Genomic DNA, 19391 nt, shown 5'->3' with positions numbered 1-19391 from the left:
CACTCTGGTATGACAGGGTAGATGTAGAATGAGATCTCTTACCTGTACCTGAGGCAGCTGGCTGGGGAAAATGTCTCCGGATGTTGACGTAAGTTGGTCTTGATCGCACTACAAGCATATATATCAGTTACCGGCCCCCGGGCGGCGGAGGTTGCTAGGGACTCAAGGCCGTTGCTATGAGACGCTATTCTTCCCGCCGTTTTGATATTGATACATTCTTGTTCATAGGGAAGGATAATTCATATAAAACATTGTTCCCTTTCATTTTTGGAAAATTGTTCCTCATTCTAAGACTTACGTGCCTTTGGAGGGGAAAAAAAAAGTTGTTGCTTGTTTAATGTATGAGGTTTCTTGTATACAGCAGGAGTGCGGCACGTCCACTGTTTGCACAAAGCCACTACAGTCCTCATGGAAGGTATACTTATTACCAGAGAATTACGTCCATCAAATTCCTGAGCACCGTATTATATCGACTGTGAGATTATCTTCACGTGTGGCATTCAAAGTAGATGTAATTGACCTGTGTAGGTTAAAGAGCCGTGGGGGTGAGACTGGCGAGCTTTCTACGGAAATAATAGCTTCATTTCAGAATAACATCTGTGCTTGGACAATGTATTAAAAACAAGGTTTATAATTTTCCACAAATATCGTCAGTTTCTGCAAGTGAATGTACAGGTGCTAGCCTCACCGCCCTCAAGTATCGAGGAAAAAGGCGCAAAAATTTACGACCAATTATTTTAACTGTGTTTTGCATAGATGGTCTGTGTATCACTTTGTTTTAACTACATATTATTATATGGTTGCCATGAGGTAAGCATTATCTGATATATTATGTTAGGTGGGGCTTATCTTAGGGTCTTAGATGAGGGACAAATGAGTGTCCCTCAATATTTCTTGACCGGGCCAGATTTTTTATATTTTCCGCAGGGGTATACGTGCAAAATTCCCTCTCTGTACTATGGTTGTCAAATGGTTTGGCTGGGGGTATAAAAGCCCCATATTTGAAGCGTCTGTATTGATTTCGTACGTTTTAATCTAGGTTGGGATCTTGCACCTGTGATAACGCAGGTGTCTACAAACATCACTATAATTGACACCACCTGTGGCATAATTTTCCTTGGTGCTTTATGCAACGTATAACCCCGTCACAGCCCTTCTAGCCCACAGTCATAATTCACACCTGTGACCCGAGATGACATTGGATGACCTAGTGCTCAATGCAGTTGTAGGATAACCCGCAGGCCTTTGGAGCCCCATTCTCCCCATAGAGACCATACCGTACCTGTGTTGCTCGTTCGCCTCCGGACATTAAGGCACATCATGTGACTTCAAAACGCCTCCAATGGCACAAACACAGGGCTCGGCAACAGCCACGGGGATCCGAAGACGTGTTTTCCCCTCATGCAACCCAGCAACATCATCTTGGACTTATCAGGGGAAAGCAGATAGGGTCCATAACTGGTTGCCATGTGTACGGTGACCGTTACCTGAGTCAGCAAGTGCCCGTCCTAGGTGGGGCCCTCGCGGGTTCGGATCATTGGATGGGGCAAGGAGCCCGCACCCAACCTCGAGGTTATTCATTATATATGCACCTGATTTTAGGCTTGTGTTTGTATACAGACATAGGATTATGATAGTAACTAATTTCTGTTTCTTCCACGTTAGTCCTACTTGCGATTAGCTTTCTGATATTTGTTTCTCGTGATTATGAAATCATTTTCTTTTGTATTTGGCTGTATTATATTTTCGTACTTTCTCATTGAAGTTCTTTACCCTGTGTCCTTGATCAAAAAATTTTAAATGTATTGAGTACCACATTGAATATACGTATTTGTACACACATTGAATGCTATCCTTGGTAAAATATGTTGATATATTCACTGTCTGTGTATTATAGTAAAATATACTTAATCACTTAATCATATAGGAAATACAGAAAATGTTCATATACAATTATCAAAAAATGTTATTCCGTAATAGGTGTGGAGGTGGTGGTCGTCGCCAGGGCAGCTGAGCTGACATCAACAAACCAGTAAATGGCGTGAGGTTACGAGTAGTTGAAAGGCATCAGTGGAAGGTAAAGAAATACATGCATATTAGCGTACAATTCGATAATGACACCATGCACACATTTATTGTATTTTGATTAGTGTGAGCTATGCAGCAGTAGAAGATGGAAGTCAGAAAGTTGATGATTTTATTGAAGGTAAAGTGTTGGGAGTGGCTTTTGGTTGGGCAGCAAGCTTATTAGTATAACAAGATAGTTTATTGAATAAACCTGTAACGTAACAAAGTAACTGCCTTTCATTTTTTTATATGGTTATGTTAAACAATTGGTCTGTTGTATGTTGATTTATTATTTTTTATCCCAAGATCTTTTGAGAGGGACTTATCGTGGTAATGTACTTGTCTAGCACTGCATCACTGTGAACTTTGAATATTGAGTGAGTTTTGCTCTGTTGTGTGTAATGTTCTAAGAATACAGTAACAGTTGTGGAATATGATTTGGAGCATATTATTTTATTGAATGATATAGAGTAAGTCATTAGTAGTATATTAGAGTAACGTAGGGCCGACTAACACCTAAAAGACTCCAGCCATACTTGCGACTTGTGTGGGTTGCTGTATGGAAACCCAAGCCATACTTGTATGGGTTGTCTTTTCCCTCCTTCATTTAATCTCGAAGATACCTGTAGAGATGCCTTATATCACAAGCCATAGTACTTAGCAGTAGAAGAAATTGTAGAGTGAAATATACCAACATAGCACATATTATGCTCTGTGAGGACCTTAGCCATACTTGTATACTTTAACTTTTCCTGCTGTCACTTAAATTGGAAGGCGGGTTTTATTGTGCCCTATGTCACAAGCACCTTCAATATGCATTGGAAATGAATTCTAGAGTCTATAACCCATGTAACATGATGAGGGAAGTTATGGACTTAGCATAAGCCCCTCACCAATTAGTGGCTAATTAGCGAGTCTCTAGGTCATTAATAATGTGATAATGTTTTCATGGGTGTTGAAATGGTGGCACTGGGAATAGTTCTTTGTGTAGCAGTAATCCATTGGTGGTGGCAGGGAAATGAAAGAAACACAGAGTTAGCAGATGTCAACAAACACACAAACTAAGCTTGTGTGGAGTGCTAAATTTGAATGATGGTACTACAATAAATATCAATGATTTATCATTTTTTTCATATCTTTTTAACTTTTTGATTTTTCTTATTATTTGAATGGCCCAACCCACCCACATACACATGTATAATACATAAATGCCCACACACACACACATATGCCTACCTATACATTTCAACGTATACATACATATACGTACACAAACATATACATATGTACACAAGTACATATTCATACTTGCTGCCCTCATCTATTCCCATTGCCATCCCGCCACAGATGAAAAACCACCCCCACACCCCCATGCATGCGAGGTAGCTCTAGGAAAAGACAACAAAGGCCACATTCGCTCACACTCAGTCTTTATCTGTTATGTGCACTCAGTCTTTATCTGTTATGTGTAATCCACCGAAACCACAGCTTCCTTTCCACATCTAGGCCCCACAAAGCTTTCCATGGTTTACCCCAAACGCTTCAATTGCCCTGGTTCGATCCATTGACAGCACATTGACCCCGGTATACCACATTGTTGCAATTCACTCTATTCCTTGCACACCTTTCACCCTCCTGCATGTTCAGGCCCCGATCGCTCGAAATTTTTTTCACTCCATCCTTCCACCTCCAATTTGGTCTCCCACTTCTCCTCATTCCCTTCACCTCTGACACATATATCCTCTTTGTCAATTTTTCCATGCTCATTCTCTCCATATGACCAGATCATTTCAATACACCCTCTTCTGCTCTCTCAACCACACTTTTTATTACCACACTTCTCTCTTACCTTTTCATTACTTACTCGATCGAACCACCTCACACCACATATTATCCTCAAACATCTCATTTCCAACACATCCTCCCTCCTCCACACAACATTATTTGTAACCCATGCCTCGCAACCATATAACATTGTTGGAACCACTATTCCTTCAAATATACCCATTTTTGCTTTCCGAGATAATGTACTCGCCTTCCACACATTCTTCAACGCTCTTAAAACTTTCTCCCCCTCCCCCACCCTGTGACCCACTTCTGCTTCCATGGTTCCATCCACTGCCAAATCAACTCCCAGATATCTAAAACACTTCACTTCCTCCAGTTTTTCTCCCTTCAAACTTACCTCCCAATTGACTTGTCCCGCAGCCCTACTCTACCTAATGCCCATGCTCTTATTCACATTTACTCTAAACTTTCTTCTTTCACACACTTTACCAAACTCAGTCACCAGCTTCTGCAGTTTCTCACCCAAATGAGCCACCAGTGCTGTATCATCAGCGAACAACAACTGAATCACTTCCCAAGCCCTCTCATCCACAACAGACTGCATACTTGCCCCTCTCTCCAAAACTCTTGCATTCACCTCCCCAACAACCCCATCCATAAACAAATTAAACAACCATGGAGACATCACGCACCCCCTGCCGCAAACTGACATGATTTTTATGTTGGTTGGCATCAGGGATATGGAGAGGTAGATAGATATGTTGAATAGTAACAAAAACATTTTGAAAATTAGTGTTGGTTACCACTAAAAAGCACAGCACTAGTGAAAGCAAGAGTGATTTTTCTTTGCCTTCCAGCACAGAAGTGTTGATAGAAATTAAGGACTGTTGAAAATAAGTTCAGCAGTAATTGCATATTTATGTTTTTGGTTTCAGAACTCATCATGAAGATACCACATCTATCTTGGATATTTGTAGCTCTCTGTTTGTGTGTGAGGGCAGAAGGGGATATTGATTTTGTGGACACTGAAACTGAAGAAGATGCAGAAGCTGCTCTAAAGTGTGATGCTTGCAAAATAGTAGCTTCCAAGGTAAGGAAACAAAGTTTTTGCTGTTGAGAGGATGGACAGATACTTTTGTCATGAGCCAGAATTTGCAAATATTGACAAGTTAGAGGGATTTTATCCCTTTTTTATCCTTTAGTTTTACTTTGAGCATATATACATACATGTGAAGTAAACTTTCCATAATCGCAAAATAGTATGCGTGGATGGCCACTTGAGAGAGTGCATCTATATGAGAGTTTTTCTTGGAGCGTACATTTAAACTTTGATAAAGAATTTACAAAAAACTAGCAAAGTACGTTAGAATGAATATTCCTATGCATTATGGTGACTGTCTGTGAGCCTATCACAGTAAAGAAAGCTGCTAGCTTTACCTGACTAACATATGGAGCTAAATTTGGGTTCCTTTACTTATGAATACTGAGCATCATTTATTGTTCTGTTTATCATTAAATTTGATTATAGCACCTGAGCCCCTGCTTATGACCTATGCGACTTTTGACCATCCATACATACAATCGGGAAAAATATAAATTTTAAAATAAAAATGATGAGATATGAACTAAAGAATCTTCAGTAAAACATAGAAACTACTGAATCATATGATAATGCTGGCTAATAAAAGAGATAATCATGATAGAAATTGAGTAGGATAAAAGAATGCTAATTTTCCATGCCATGCTGACGTGTCCGACTTACGTCCATTTTGAGATCCGACATGTCGGTCAGAACAGAAGTCAGACATATGTTAGGAAGGGGATGTATATATGCTCCAAATGATAATTTCGCCTGAAAGGTACATACACAGTATATCTCAACTTATGAGTAGATTATCACATATTTATTGGTTGCATTTATTGATGTTGCAGTTTGCAGAAGCTTTTGCTGACATCCAAGGAAGCCTCAAGCCCACAATCTCACCAAAAGATGAAGAAATTATTGAAGCTGCTGAGGGTACTTGTGATGAGGCATGGGAAGGGTATGTTGATGTTCATTGGTTATCTTACTTATAATAATTAGATTAATAAGCACTTTTGCCATTGACATAGAGCATAAATGAGGCTACAATTCCTATTTTTGCAAATTAGAGTCAGATAAAAGATGTATGGGTGCATGCTCTTGATGTACCCCATTTAACTAGGAATGGATTTATAGGTCAGAGATGAATTGCTTATTAAGGAAATGAATATACATTTTGTACTTTTATGTATTCATTCAGCTTAATTTTTCTTAGGTATCTTTTATTTTCTTTCTTGCAGACAGAGCCTCCATCCATTTACTTGCTAGTTGGCACTTGTTTTCCTATTTAATGTGAATGTTGACTTGTAGTATCTTTAATTTTATATCTGGCCCTCATATTAGGGACTGGATGGGTATTAGTATCTTTTATTATTGGGTTTTCCATTACATGAACCTTGAGTACTTTGTGCTATCATGAGAACATTTGTACATGTTGATGACAGTATGGCATATTATACTGGAAACTTAAACTTTGTTGCAATTATTTGGCTTACCAGTACTTTATGATTATCTTATGTTTCTTCATTTTGCTCTAGAGTGATTATAGAGCTTTTGTTTTTGGAAGAGAAAATCTGTCAACAAAATCTTGAAATATCTGCAATATACAACCTCCAGTCTTCCTTTTTAGGGTAATGCATCCTGTTTTTATATCCTTTTTCATAGGTATGGTGTGGTTTTAGTGGAAGGGGTAGAGAGACTGGCAGGACCAGGTTCTGATGTAAAATCAACCAAAGTTATGTTAGAGGATGGTATCTGGTCTCGCAGGTAAGAATATTGAACATTTCATTGCATTTAATGACCAGGGACACTGTATGTGAAGGATAATCTGATGTTTTAGAAAAATGGATTCCTTGTATATGCTGTTGCTATTAATTAGAACATAATTTTGTTGATTAAATGATGTTAGACTCAAGCTGGTGTGACATTTTATGTTTTCTGTACATCTTTAATATTTGCTGCTCTCCTGTCAGGAAAATGAGGCACTCCAGGAATATTTTAAAGCATTAATAGGGAGATTATTTTTTCCCAAATGACTATGATTAGTAAGGGTTTTCATCAGTAATATTATACTGTAAGAGTGATATGGCTTCAAAAGTTATTACATAACATGAGGACAAAGACCTCATACAGGCTTCCTTGACATTTTCACATGTACTAACCAGTTTATGGAAAAGCTTAGGAAGTTGTGTGTGAGAAACATGTTGGATGCCATGCAAGGATTCATAGATGTATATTTTTCTGCAAAGTAGGGGAAACATTTAAAAAAATAACTTGCTGTGAAATTAATTCCTAGTGGCATTTCCATAAATTGTATTTCTCCAGTAGAAAATGAAAATGGTAATCTCTGGCTCTTTTTCTATCCATTTCTCAAATGCTCATTCCCTCTGGGACTCCCATCAAAGGGATGGCAACAACAGAAGAGTCTCCACTTTTCCCTGTCCTTACTCATCTCCCTCACATACACCTATCCTCAAGTTCTTCCACCATTTCTCTCCCTTCAGTACTCATCAACTCTGTTTACCTACGCCATCAGTGGTCGGCCTCTTACACCAACCCCTTTAATTGTACTATCATACTTTCTCCTTGTAAACTCCATATTTTGCAATCTTTAAACATGCCCAAACCACCTCAAAGTATTATGTTTCACCCACTCTACCACTCAACGATTCATTCCCTTTGTATTCCCTTCCATACCACATCTCTCAAAAGCCACCTCATTTCTTCCTTTATTCTATAGAATCATACCTTATGCTTCTTTCAAATAGTTCATTTCCACTGCCTGGATTCTTGACATCTGTGACTCATTCCATGTCCATGCTTCAGCTGCATAGGTCAGGGTCAAAAGGACTGTGCCATTCCTTGATCCTTTCTTCACTTCCATACTTTTTTTTTCTACTATCCTCCGAGCATTATTTTTTTCTTGTTTTTTCCCTGCCTTATCTCCCCTCATTTTTCCAAAAATCTTTTCCCTGAACCTGCTATGACAACCTTTAGATTCATGCCTGCAGTCTACAAATTGTGAACTTTGATAGTCTGGAACTGAGTAGGATCTATAACATCTCAATGGCAATTGGTCATTGGCTGAGGATGTACCTGAAATGAGTGAGCCACGGTGATCAAAAACGATTGTTTGATGAAGGGTGGGATGATGCAAGTACATTCCTAATCCTGATATTCTAGAGAATGTACATCATACCTGAGGGACTATTCCAGAGAATGTACATTATACCTAAGGGACACCACCTCAGAGAACAAAGCCTTTCAGTTTTCAAAATGTACATTTTTAGCTCATTACAAACCATCTTTTAGTTGCTTATGCTTCTTATTATTATTAAGCTCCTTTGTTATTTCTTTTATATTGTTCAAAGTAGTTTTTCATTCTCATTTGTCCCTAGGCTACAAGATATGTGTGATGAACTTTTGGGTGAAGCCCCTGATGAAAAGACACTGTACCACACTTGGGCAAGTGGAGGTTTGTTAGAAGAATACTTGTGCAGGTGAGCTGAACTTTTTGTATGTAAACTTATTACATTTTATGTATAAATTGATTAAAAGGATTTGGTATGATTATGATTCCATGACAGCAAACCAAGGACCAATTCGTTTATGGTATCCTTCAAGCGTAGTTTGACTAGATATGAAAGCTAAATGTTTTGATATAGTCCTGTTTCTGAACTTGGATTTTATTGGTATGCTGTTTTATGTTGCTTCTGTAGTATTCATACCACTTCGACCAATGGCTGTTCAGTAGTAGTGTTTAAAAATGGTACCAGTAATGTGATATCTCCATTCCAAGTATTAGTGATATCGTCTTGTTTGCAGCATATCATCTCTGCCAGGCTTCACCTTGGTGTACTCTGTGAGTCATGTTTTATCAGCATAGTACTTTGATACCCATAATGAATTTACATTGGAGGAGTGCATTTCATTATGATGTACCTTTAAGTTGTATATAATCTTTTTTCTGTTAGATTTCCTCATTTTTCATTGTTCTAATATTTCATTTGCTTCTTACCCCCAGAGGTGAGGGTACCTTTGGAGCATGTTCAGCAGGTAACTGGGGTCCATGGCCAGGTGATGAGTATGATGATTATGATGATTCAGCAGAATTTGAGGATATACATGATGAGTTTTGATAAGTTTATCCATTAATTCTCTGATGTTAGTATGAAATGTATTTTGGTAATTTTTTTATGTTTGTAACTTTGTATGTTTGTAACTCAAAAGATGATAATCCTCATTTTTTTTTATATACTAATGTTAAGATGAGCATAAGTATAGGAGACTATGGTATATGAAGCATATACCCCACAGGTAAGCTTAACTGCTAAAATTACAGATTAGATTGAATCACTATTTTGCCAAACTCAAAGTGTGACAGGTTTTGAAGTAGCTGTCTAGTACCACCGGATTATCTGGCAGTGAACTGAATTTTTGAGCCATCATATTAATCTTCCACTGGAATACCAAAGATATACAGTAAATTTGATGTGAACTGTGATGTTACAGCAATGCATTTCCTGGTAGTGGTACATTTAAAAACTTTCATTGAATAAGGTTTTGTGGCAGTGCACCTGGTAATGTTGTATTCCAAGAAATACCATACTTTAATATGTATTAATAGTTCATACATTCCTCAGCAATTATGATTAACATTATAATACTGACAATCAGTCATGAGAATGTCATAGACTAAGAAGCTTCTTTTATGTAGGTGATAATTTGGCCTACTGTGTGGGTGTTGCATTTATAGAAAGGCAGGAAATCATTTGAAGACTTTTTTCCTCTTAGTGATTCGTTCTGAAGCCAAACCTATATCAGTGGTCTGTCAATCAGTGCCAGATTCCATTTTTTTACTCATCTGTTTTCTTTACCTTTGTATCTCTCTGAAGGTTATATTTAATGGGGCAGCTTCCCAAATTTGCATTCACAGTTATTAGGACATCATGTTTCTTTCAGCAATACTTGAATTATTTCTTATTATCTACCAGTTTCCTCTGGTTAGAACATTTTGTTTAGAATATTATGTCCAGTTCTTATCTTATCACCTAAGTTTACACTGAAATGAGCAATAGGTATGCTGTACAGCGTACTTATTTTCTTGAGTACACTAATTTCAGTGGCAGTTGTTATAATGCTTTCAATGTTTATTGTAAGAGCCTCTTGGTGTTCATCACCTTAATGGTGAGTCAGAACCACTGGGGCATAGTAGTTGAATGAATTATTCAGTAATATCAGCATTTAATTGTTTAGAAACAGATTCTCTTTAAAAAGGAACTGTAAATGAAGTACTTAGGGATAAGCACTGCCTCATGTTCATATCTCAGCTAAGATTGTTGACTTTTTATGATATTTAGTAGAGAAGTAGTCTTCTGTTTAACTTAAAATTATAGTTATGTTATAAAGAGTAATGTAATTGAAAAATGTATTTCAGTATTGGTCAAAAGTAGTTTTTGAGTGACTAGCTATGTGAAGGTGTGAAGCATAGGAATAGTCTTCCTGAATGCTGGATTTGGTACGTATAAAATCAAGATATTTCTTTGAAGTCACTTGTACTTAATATTTATTATTCATATACAACCTCTTGAAGGAAGTAATGGAATGAACTGAACTCAGTTTCTTTATGGTTTGAATTAGTATGTTCTCTGCAGAACTCTTTTACCCTTCTGTCATACAAATGTTTAATTTTTGATATTTTAAGAGGAACAAATTCAGTAAAACCTTGATTCATTGGACTTAAGAAACAATGGATGCCATCTGCAAGTCCTAAGAAAGTAGTCTGTATTGAAATAGACTCAGTCTTACATTTCACACATGAGCCAGGCCCTTCTCCAGCCCAGTTGGCAGCAACATCATTGATAATGCACAGACTTTACTTTCATGTCAGTGTTTCTTTTTGCTTAATTAGCATATAAAGTAAACAAAACTAAGCAACCATGGCCACTAAAGATAGTGGTGTGAAAACAAGTGAATTTGAGTGCTGTGCAAAAGCTAAAGTTGAATAAGCTACAATCTGGTGAATTAATTTGTTTGTTAGTGTAACTTCTGACCATTAGATGTGGTTGCTGGTGTACTTTGCATGATACATTATAATGAAACATCTGTATTTAATGGGGAGTCAGCATTTATGGACCCCCCCCCCCCTTCTGTCCCTAAAATCAGGGTTATACAGTAGTACATATCATGGGCAGTATGACAGTTTGAACCAAGACCAGATTTGCTTTGCCTGGCAAGTGGAGTTTGTGATGGTAACCCCAGTGGAAATTCCGCAAGATCCAAGTTCAGATTTTTGGCCAATGGAGGAACACAGTAACACAGTTGTTTTCAACTTTATGTTTATCTTTTTCATTATGTATTTTTGGGTTTTATATTAGGTGATAGTTTGTAAGTTTGTATGGGTAGGCTTGATCATCTTAGTCACTTGCATGTTAGTATATCCATAGAATTTGTATGAATTCTTTCATAATGGCCTTTGCTGTTTTTGCCAGCATTCTTAGTGCAAGTTACTGCATAAATTATTTTAATTCTTTAATTTCTACTGCATTCATTGATATATATCAACATATCTGGTTCATTTTTTTATGAAATCTAATATATTTGTTTGTGGTCTCTACATACAAGTTGTTGTTGCTGGATCCTTCCTGCTTGAGGTTACAGAGTGAGTGAAGAGTCACCTTTAGTAAGGCTGTATCATCAGTTAAAGAAAAAGTACAGTTTTATCAAAGAATTCACTGAGTATAACACAACTTTGAAGTGAGAGCAGTATCAGCAAGGAGTTCTAGGGTTGTACAATAGCAATAAAAGAATGAAAATAGAATGTCCAGGGGAGAAATTTTGAGAAGATGGTTTTGGTACATGATTGATTACATGAAAGTGAAATAAATTTTCCCAAATTATTTGGGAGTATAATGTAAAGGTCATTATTTAAAGTTAATATTATATGTTTATTTATAATTACCCCAGGTTCTTTTAAAGGTTTCTGCAGCCTAAGACTGCACCACCTCCATTAGTAGGGAGATTTAGACTCATTTAGAGTGATATGTTCTTGATGAGACTGTACTTCCCAAAGGTGACTTTTCATTCGTGGTATAAACTCCAAGGCAAAGCCTGTTACCAAACATATTTTACTTCCTGCCCCAGGAGTCCTTCCTATCCTTATGAGGCTCCTGCAGCACTCAAGTAGCTGGTCATACCCACCAGTTGGTATCACAGATCATAAAGTGTTGTGATATGTGTGTGCAGAGTGCAGGGTAATTATGTAGTAAGTTCATTGTATCTTTTTTATGGTGGTTGAATCTTGGGCATGAAGTAACGTGCAATACGTTGATTGCAGTCTGGAAATGTTACTTAGCTGTAAAGCAGTTTCCTATTGTTTCAGTCATAATGTGTTAGTTAACATTTTAGAGACCTAGCCATCAACCACAAGTGAATTGAAGGCTCTTTGGCAAGTGGTGACCTGCCCGTAAATGTTTACAATTTTAATTTGTGACATTTTTGGTTGGTTTTTACATGTGTTTGTTTGATAATAATTGTGTGTGAATATCATGTACACTAAACACTAAATCTAATACGAGCAACATAATTACAAAGCAAGTTTACAGTGCCACAATAAATATAAGGTTTGAAAAAGATTCGACCTATGTAAGTATTTCTTGTCATGCTGCATTATTATCAGTTTTTACACATTTATACTCATAAATTAATCCCCTAGTAAACATTGATAAACAGTAATGTAACATTCCACTGGTAAGTCATCGGAGTCAGTCATTATAATGTTACCAAAATATTACATAATACAGTACTGTGCGTTTGTAAAGAGCTAAATATTTTTAAGAAAATTTATTTTCACTTTTGTGTATTATTTATTCTTACACCCGACCCTCCAAATGACTTAAAAATGAATTTATGGTGTTTTTAGTGGCAATGATGCTATGAGCATCATTGAACACCAGGGTGTTAAGTGTAGCCTTGGTAGTGCTGTGACATTCTAGTATTGCTACTTGTCACAAAGTAGTGATATTTTTGGTGGTATAATGGTAGTAACATTTTAGTCTTATATTTTATGGTACACTGGTTATGATGTAATGATAAAATAGCAGTGTAGTTGATATTTTTGGTAATATAAAAATTTATATGCAACATTAACAAGTATGTATTAACGTCACAGATTGAGATTACGAAACTGGCAGTAATGGTTTGCTTTGTCCTTGTTTTCGGGTTTAATCTCAAATGTTTTCCACTGGTGAAGTCATATATTTTTTTTTGTTCATGTTATATCTTCTCAATGCTTTATATATCACTATAAGAACTTAACCGGATTTCTGACATCAGATGTCGTAATAGCACTGAATATTTATTGTTGCAGGACACAACATCCATTTTTGCCAATGTTTTGCAGTCACTAGCAGTGTCATGGTGTTTTTCAAGCAGGTTATTGTTACAGGAGGAGAAAAGGCAAAATTCCTTCCTTAAGTGTCCTCTGGAATTACTCCATATGACCCACTTTTTGTCTCTATCAGCTCCTCACAACCACGTTTTAACCTCTCATCTTATGTTGTGTTGCTCATCTCTTCTGACTTACCATCAGTTTTTGTCCCATATATCCAATAATTTCCTTCTCACCCTTATTCTCCTAATATATTCCCTTCCCACCATCTAATCATCATTCTCCTATATTTATTCACCTTTCCCACTGTTAATCTCACCTATGTACACTTAACAAATAAATTATCTTATGGATTTCAAAATAAACACTACGACTCCTGTTGTCTTGGTAAGGTTTGTATGTTTGAATGCAAGTCACATTTCTTTGTACGTAGCTGCTCTGTATAGTAATTTCTCTTAAATGAAAAATAAATAAGATGTATTATAACTTTGAAAACAGTTTGCTGTACTTCATATACTTTGTTTCACACATATTGAAAAATATATACGAGGAAAGCAGGGCTCCCAGTGTAAAGCTTTAAGACCTGAGACTATTTGTCAAATTCTTTTCCCATTGACTCATTCTCTAACAGAAAGATATATAGTTTTTTGTTAGGAGTACCTCTGACATTTTCCTTCATCTGTTACCCTCAACCAAGTCCTTCCACACCCTTTCATCATCTTTTAGCTTTTCCCTTACCATCTTCTCTCAAACCCCACATCCTTCCTTCACTCAGTGTACTGTAATGCCTCTACTCTATACACTTTCCACTCATTGCTATAAAACTTCTGAATATTTTTCCCCTCTTCCACACCCATTTACTTTTCCTCCTCCTAGATAGATAACATAGAGCTTAGATAGTGTATTGCAGCATAAGGTATGATCTTTTTATATTAATTTGTAAGATGTAATTAATTTAAAATAAAGTGAAGCAAAGAGATGGTAATTTTTAATCTCTTTTGAGCAACTGTTAGTTATTTTGACAGTTAAAGAAAAAAGTTAATTTTTTTCATAGTATTACCTGGAGAGTATATCATTATTATTATTATTATTTTTTTATACATAATCGGTTTCCTGTGTCAGCGAGGTAGTGCCAGGAAACAAACGAAGAATGGCCCATCCACTCATATAATCATAAATGCCCACATATGCACATATACTTATCAACATGTACATACATACACATGTACATATTCATACTTGCTTGTCTTCATCCATTCCTGTCACTTCCCCACCCTACAGGAAAATAGCATTGCTGTTCTGTGCTTCAGCAAGGCAGTGTCAGGAATACAGACAAAAAGGCTACATTCGTTCACTCTCAGTTTCTAGCTGTTATGTGTAATGGACCGAAACTACAGCTCCCTATCCACATCCAGGCCCCACAGACCTTATTATCATTATTTATTATACTTGGTCACCATTTCCTGTGTCAGCAAGGTAGCACCAGGAAACAGATGAAGAATGGCCCGTCCACTTATGTACACATAAATGCTGATACACGCACATATATATATATACATATCAGCATATACATACATACACAGACTTTACATATATACACATGTACATGTTCATACTTGCTTGCTTTCATCCATTCCTGGCACTTCCCCACCCCACAGGCACAGCATCACTACCCCCTGCTTCAGCGAGGTAGCACCAGGAAAATGACAAAAAAAGGTCTCATTTGTTCACACTCATTCTCTGTCACTTGTAATGCACCAAAACCACAGTTCCTATCCTCATCCAGGCTCCCCAGACATTTCCATGGTTTACCCCAGATGTTTCTCATGCCCTGGTTCAGTCCAGTGATAGCACGTCAATCCTGGTATACCACATCATTCCAGTTCACTATATTCCTTGCATGCCTCTCACCCTCCAGTGTGTTCAGGCCATGATCACTCAAAATCTTTTTCACTCCATCTTTCCACCTCCAATTTGGTCTGCTTCTGTGCCAGAGCAGGGACACGTTGAATTCCTTTAGAGCAAGAGGGTCCTTGAGGAGACCACTCACAGTGATAAATCCTTACTTAAGACAACTTCCTTTTGTTTGTTATTGGTGTAGAGTCCAGCAGCATCAGACTTTTATATTAAGACAAATACTTAACTCAGAACATCCAATAAAAATTTTTGTACATTTCATGGTTTCAAATTGTAATCTAAGTGCAATATGATTTTAAAATTTTTGTTGGTTTCAGTCTTAAATATACTGAAGGATCAGTTTAATTTTTGTACTTCAAGGAAATTTTTATTTTCACAGAAAGCAGATATACAAGTCCTCAGTAGTGTTTCAACTGTTGCTGTTGTCTTCAACATTAAGATATGTAATTAATGTGATTAAAATGTATTAAAAGAATGCATGTAGACTTTCCTGTTTTAAATGTAGAAAATAGCATACACTGTACACAGTACTTAAGAATAGTTAGGAGAGAAGTGGTTTTACCTCCCTGAGAGTTACATATCTGCAAGACTTAGCTTTTTAACTCGGCAACAAAACCCTCTACAAGGCCTTTGGTAACAAAATAATTTGCAACATCAGTCAGCAATACGAGAAGCAATGCTGAGCAGTTTGACCATGAAGATTAGCTCCTACCCTTTTATGAATCACCTCCAGTGATGAAACAGCTAAATATGTTAACACTTGCTGCCAGTAACAGTCCTCTTCATCCGTAGACACGCTAAAAGAATTTGAAGTCACTGGACAGTTGCAAAGCTTCATGTTACAGAACATTGACTTAACAGTTAAGATCTACAAACAGTCCGTCCCAGAGGTAACCAGCCACCTCAGCTGCATCAAAATTCACTGACTGCAAGACTTAATATATTCCCAAGTATCAGGTTCAGCAAGCCCACTGTTTTTTATTTACTTATGACCCATTGCCATCACCTAGATCCCAGGCTACTCTGAGTTTTGTGCTTGACTAGGTCCACTGTCATCATAAGCTCTGTAGATTCAAACCGTTTAGTAATATGAAGCCCTCTTTAACCACATTGTGCTTCACCAGCTCCTTAGACTTTATTTCATGTAACCAAGAGAAATATCAGACTTCCATGGTTTGAAGCTTCAATAGTGGTTTTTACCTAGTCATCCACAACATGACCAACAAAACAATTAGCTTTAGAGAACTCTCATTTCACATACTTTACTCAGTGGGTGACATAAGCTGTATGTTTCTTAAGGACCATTCTTCCACACTACAATAAGCACTTATATTTTTTAACTTTCACACAAGGAAGGTCAAGAAAGTGGGTGTCTGCATTGGCACCCTCAGTCCCACACAAAGAAAGCCTGCTTCTATTCATTTCTTTTGTGATATACCTTTTGTACAGGCTTTCACCTGTTTGTTCTTTTATCTTCACACAACATGCATATACTGTCATAACATCTCATCTGCAACATGCCTTGTATGACCAAGACATTTGCTTTTCTAATGATTTCTTCACACCCAGCACCAAGAGCCGATGCAGGCCCTGGAAATGGATTGACATGTTCCCCCTTCCCGGGTGAGGGGGTAAGCCGGTCCATGTAACAGGTAAGATGGCAGCAAATGATAATCTTTTTAAAATTTTCATTTTTATCAAGGGTGCAAGATGTATGTATGAGTAGGAAGAGAGGAGAGCAAGTGGTTCCAAGAAGGTTGGTCTGCACCTGTGATGTCAACATAGTTGTTTACTCAGTGTACAGATGGGGTGGTGAGGTGAAGTAGGTAAATTCAAAGAGTACTGGAGAAGTGGGAAAATATGCAGTATATGGGGATGAGGGAGCCTAGGATGAAAGTAATTTGTTGACACAGCAATGACAGCAGATGAGGGAGAAACTGCAAAAGTAGTGACTGAGTCTGGAAGTGTGTGTGAAAGGAGGAAGGTGCGAGTGAATGCAACTAAAAGCAAGGTTATTAGGATTAGAAGGTTAGTTGGGATGGAGTTTAACTGGAGATAATTTGGAGAAAGTGAAGCGTTTTATATTCCTAGGAGTGGACACAGCAGCCAATGGAACCATGGAAGCAGAAGTGTCACAGGGTGGGGGGGTGATGGTTCTAGGAACTTTGAAGAATGTTTGTAAAGAGTTTGTTAACTGCATGGAAGAAAATGGGTATGTTTGAAGATACAGCAGTCCCAGCAATGTTATGCAGGTGCAAGGCATAGACTATTGACGGGGAGATGCAAAAGAGGGTGGATGCATCAGAAAGGACATGTATTTGAGGACAGTATTTGGTGTGAGGCGATTTGATCAAGTAAGTAATAAAAGGGTAAGAGAGAGATGTATTAATGAAAAGAATGTGGATGAGAGTGCTGAAATGGCAGTGGGAATGAATGAAGGCAGCATGTAATAAATATGTACATATGTATATGTACATGTCTGTATATGTATGTATACGTTGAAATGTATAGGTATGTGTATGTGTGTGTGTTTATGTATATACATGTGTATGTGGGTGGGTTGGGCCATTCTTTCGTCTGTTTCGCTGTGCTACCTCGCTAACGCAGGAGACAGCAACAAAGTATAATAAATAAAAAAAAAGAATGAGTGGAGACCAAAGTGGAGATGGAAGGATGGAGTGAAAAGATTTTGAGTGATCAGTCCCTGAACAAGCAGAACAGTGATAGGAGTGCATGAGACAAGTGCATTGGAATGATGTGGTATACAAGGGTTGATGCATGAACCAGGCCATGTACAGTGGCTAAGGGGAAACTAAGGAAAGGTCTTTGGAGCTTGGGCGTGGATAGAAGCTGTGGTTTCGATGCATTGCACATGACAGATAGAACAAATTTGTGAAAATGCAGCCTTTCTTCATCTGTTCCTGGCACTTATGCAGGAAATGTTGATCAAGTATGAAAGAAATATATTTGATCACTTTTGTTACTGATATTTTCATATATCTCCCACCTTGAGCCACAGGGATTTTGCACTGGTATACCTATCCTCTTGGTGGACCTGCTTACATCACATACCTTTTTCATGTCTTTATTCTAATTCTAATGATACTACAAAAGTTATCCGTGTATACTATTATTTTTTTTTATCATCTCATCATAAGGAATGGGCTTAACATTCACATAGAGTTGGAACTCAAACTCGGTGCACTTCAAACTAACATCACATGATTTTTGCTTTCACCTAAATTCAAAACTAAAACAAAGTGTGGAAAGTATGTTTGCAACACTCACAACCAACGATACATATATTTTATGTACCCTTTTACCACTGTCATTATCATATATATGGGAAATCCTGTTTAGAGTAAACTGATCACAGCCTTTGTTTTAAAACAGATCAGTGACACAGGAAGAGAGAACAGTTCTTTGAGAAATGTTGGGATAGAACAACCAAAGAACATTACATGAAATTAAGCAAGAAAATTGTTAAAAAAGATGTGAAGTACTTTTATAATATAAAAGGTAAATGAATGATGATGTAAATGCAGATAAAGAAATTTTTCAAGAGATGGGATCCCATGAGTGAACAATTATCCTCCTGTGCAGTACAAACAGGTAATTACTCATTGTTCTTATTCATCTGCATTACTGTCTAATACACCTATTTCACAATGCCTCTCTAAATTAGTAGATTTTCGACTAACCTTTTCTTCCATACATCTATGCAAAGTGGTTCCCTTCCCCCTTTTTTTCATTTTTTACACAATTTCCATTCCCATACTTTTATTTATTCCTTGCATTTCCATTATAAACATTAGTAATAGAAGGAACATAAGCTGTTGTCCAGATTACTCAAAATTTCTTTGTACATATTATTTCTCCAAATTAGAAGAAACATAAGCTGTTGTCCAGATTATTACTCAAAATTTCTTCGTACATATTATTCCTCCAAACTTTCAGAAATTACTTGATACCATGCACATACTACATCATACTTTGTTGCTGTCTCCCGCATTAGCAAGGTAGCGCACGGAAACAGACGAAAGAATGGTCCAATCCACCCACATACACATGTAAATACATACACGTCCACACATGCACATAGACATACATACATAGACATATACATATATACACATGTGCATAATTCAT

General features: G+C 37.2%; 2 protein-coding genes across 3 annotated transcripts in view; one reads left to right on the top strand and one right to left on the bottom strand.

Annotated features, from left to right (window-relative positions):
* Positions 1-493, bottom strand: part of LOC139755589 (glutamine-dependent NAD(+) synthetase-like) — a 30670-nt gene extending 30177 nt beyond the window's left edge. Inside the window, exon 1 of the mRNA XM_071674110.1 lies at positions 43-493. The gene's annotated coding sequence lies outside the window, so the exon portion shown is untranslated. The remainder of the gene's footprint in view (positions 1-42) is intronic.
* An 879-nt stretch (positions 494-1372) lies between these two features.
* On the top strand, positions 1373-14302 carry LOC139755587 (marginal zone B- and B1-cell-specific protein-like). 2 transcript variants are annotated; one of them, XM_071674105.1, is made up of 7 exons: positions 1373-1572; positions 1981-2077; positions 4791-4945; positions 5788-5897; positions 6602-6703; positions 8335-8436; positions 8961-14302. In XM_071674105.1, exons 3-7 carry the CDS (start codon positions 4799-4801, stop codon positions 9073-9075), a joined length of 576 nt encoding a protein of 191 aa, XP_071530206.1. In that variant the 5' UTR covers positions 1373-1572; positions 1981-2077; positions 4791-4798; the 3' UTR covers positions 9076-14302. The 2 variants fall into 2 exon arrangements, with proteins under 2 accessions (XP_071530206.1, XP_071530207.1); XM_071674106.1 differs by lacking the exon at positions 1373-1572 and having other exon boundaries at positions 2068-2206.
* Positions 14303-19391: the final 5089 nt, after the last annotated feature.

The sequence above is a fragment of the Panulirus ornatus genome, chromosome 19 (assembly GCF_036320965.1).
Source record: "Panulirus ornatus isolate Po-2019 chromosome 19, ASM3632096v1, whole genome shotgun sequence".
Classification (NCBI taxonomy): domain Eukaryota; kingdom Metazoa; phylum Arthropoda; class Malacostraca; order Decapoda; family Palinuridae; genus Panulirus; species Panulirus ornatus.
The sequence above is the reverse complement of the archived record's forward strand: the minus strand, read 5'-3'. Positions and strand labels throughout refer to the sequence as shown.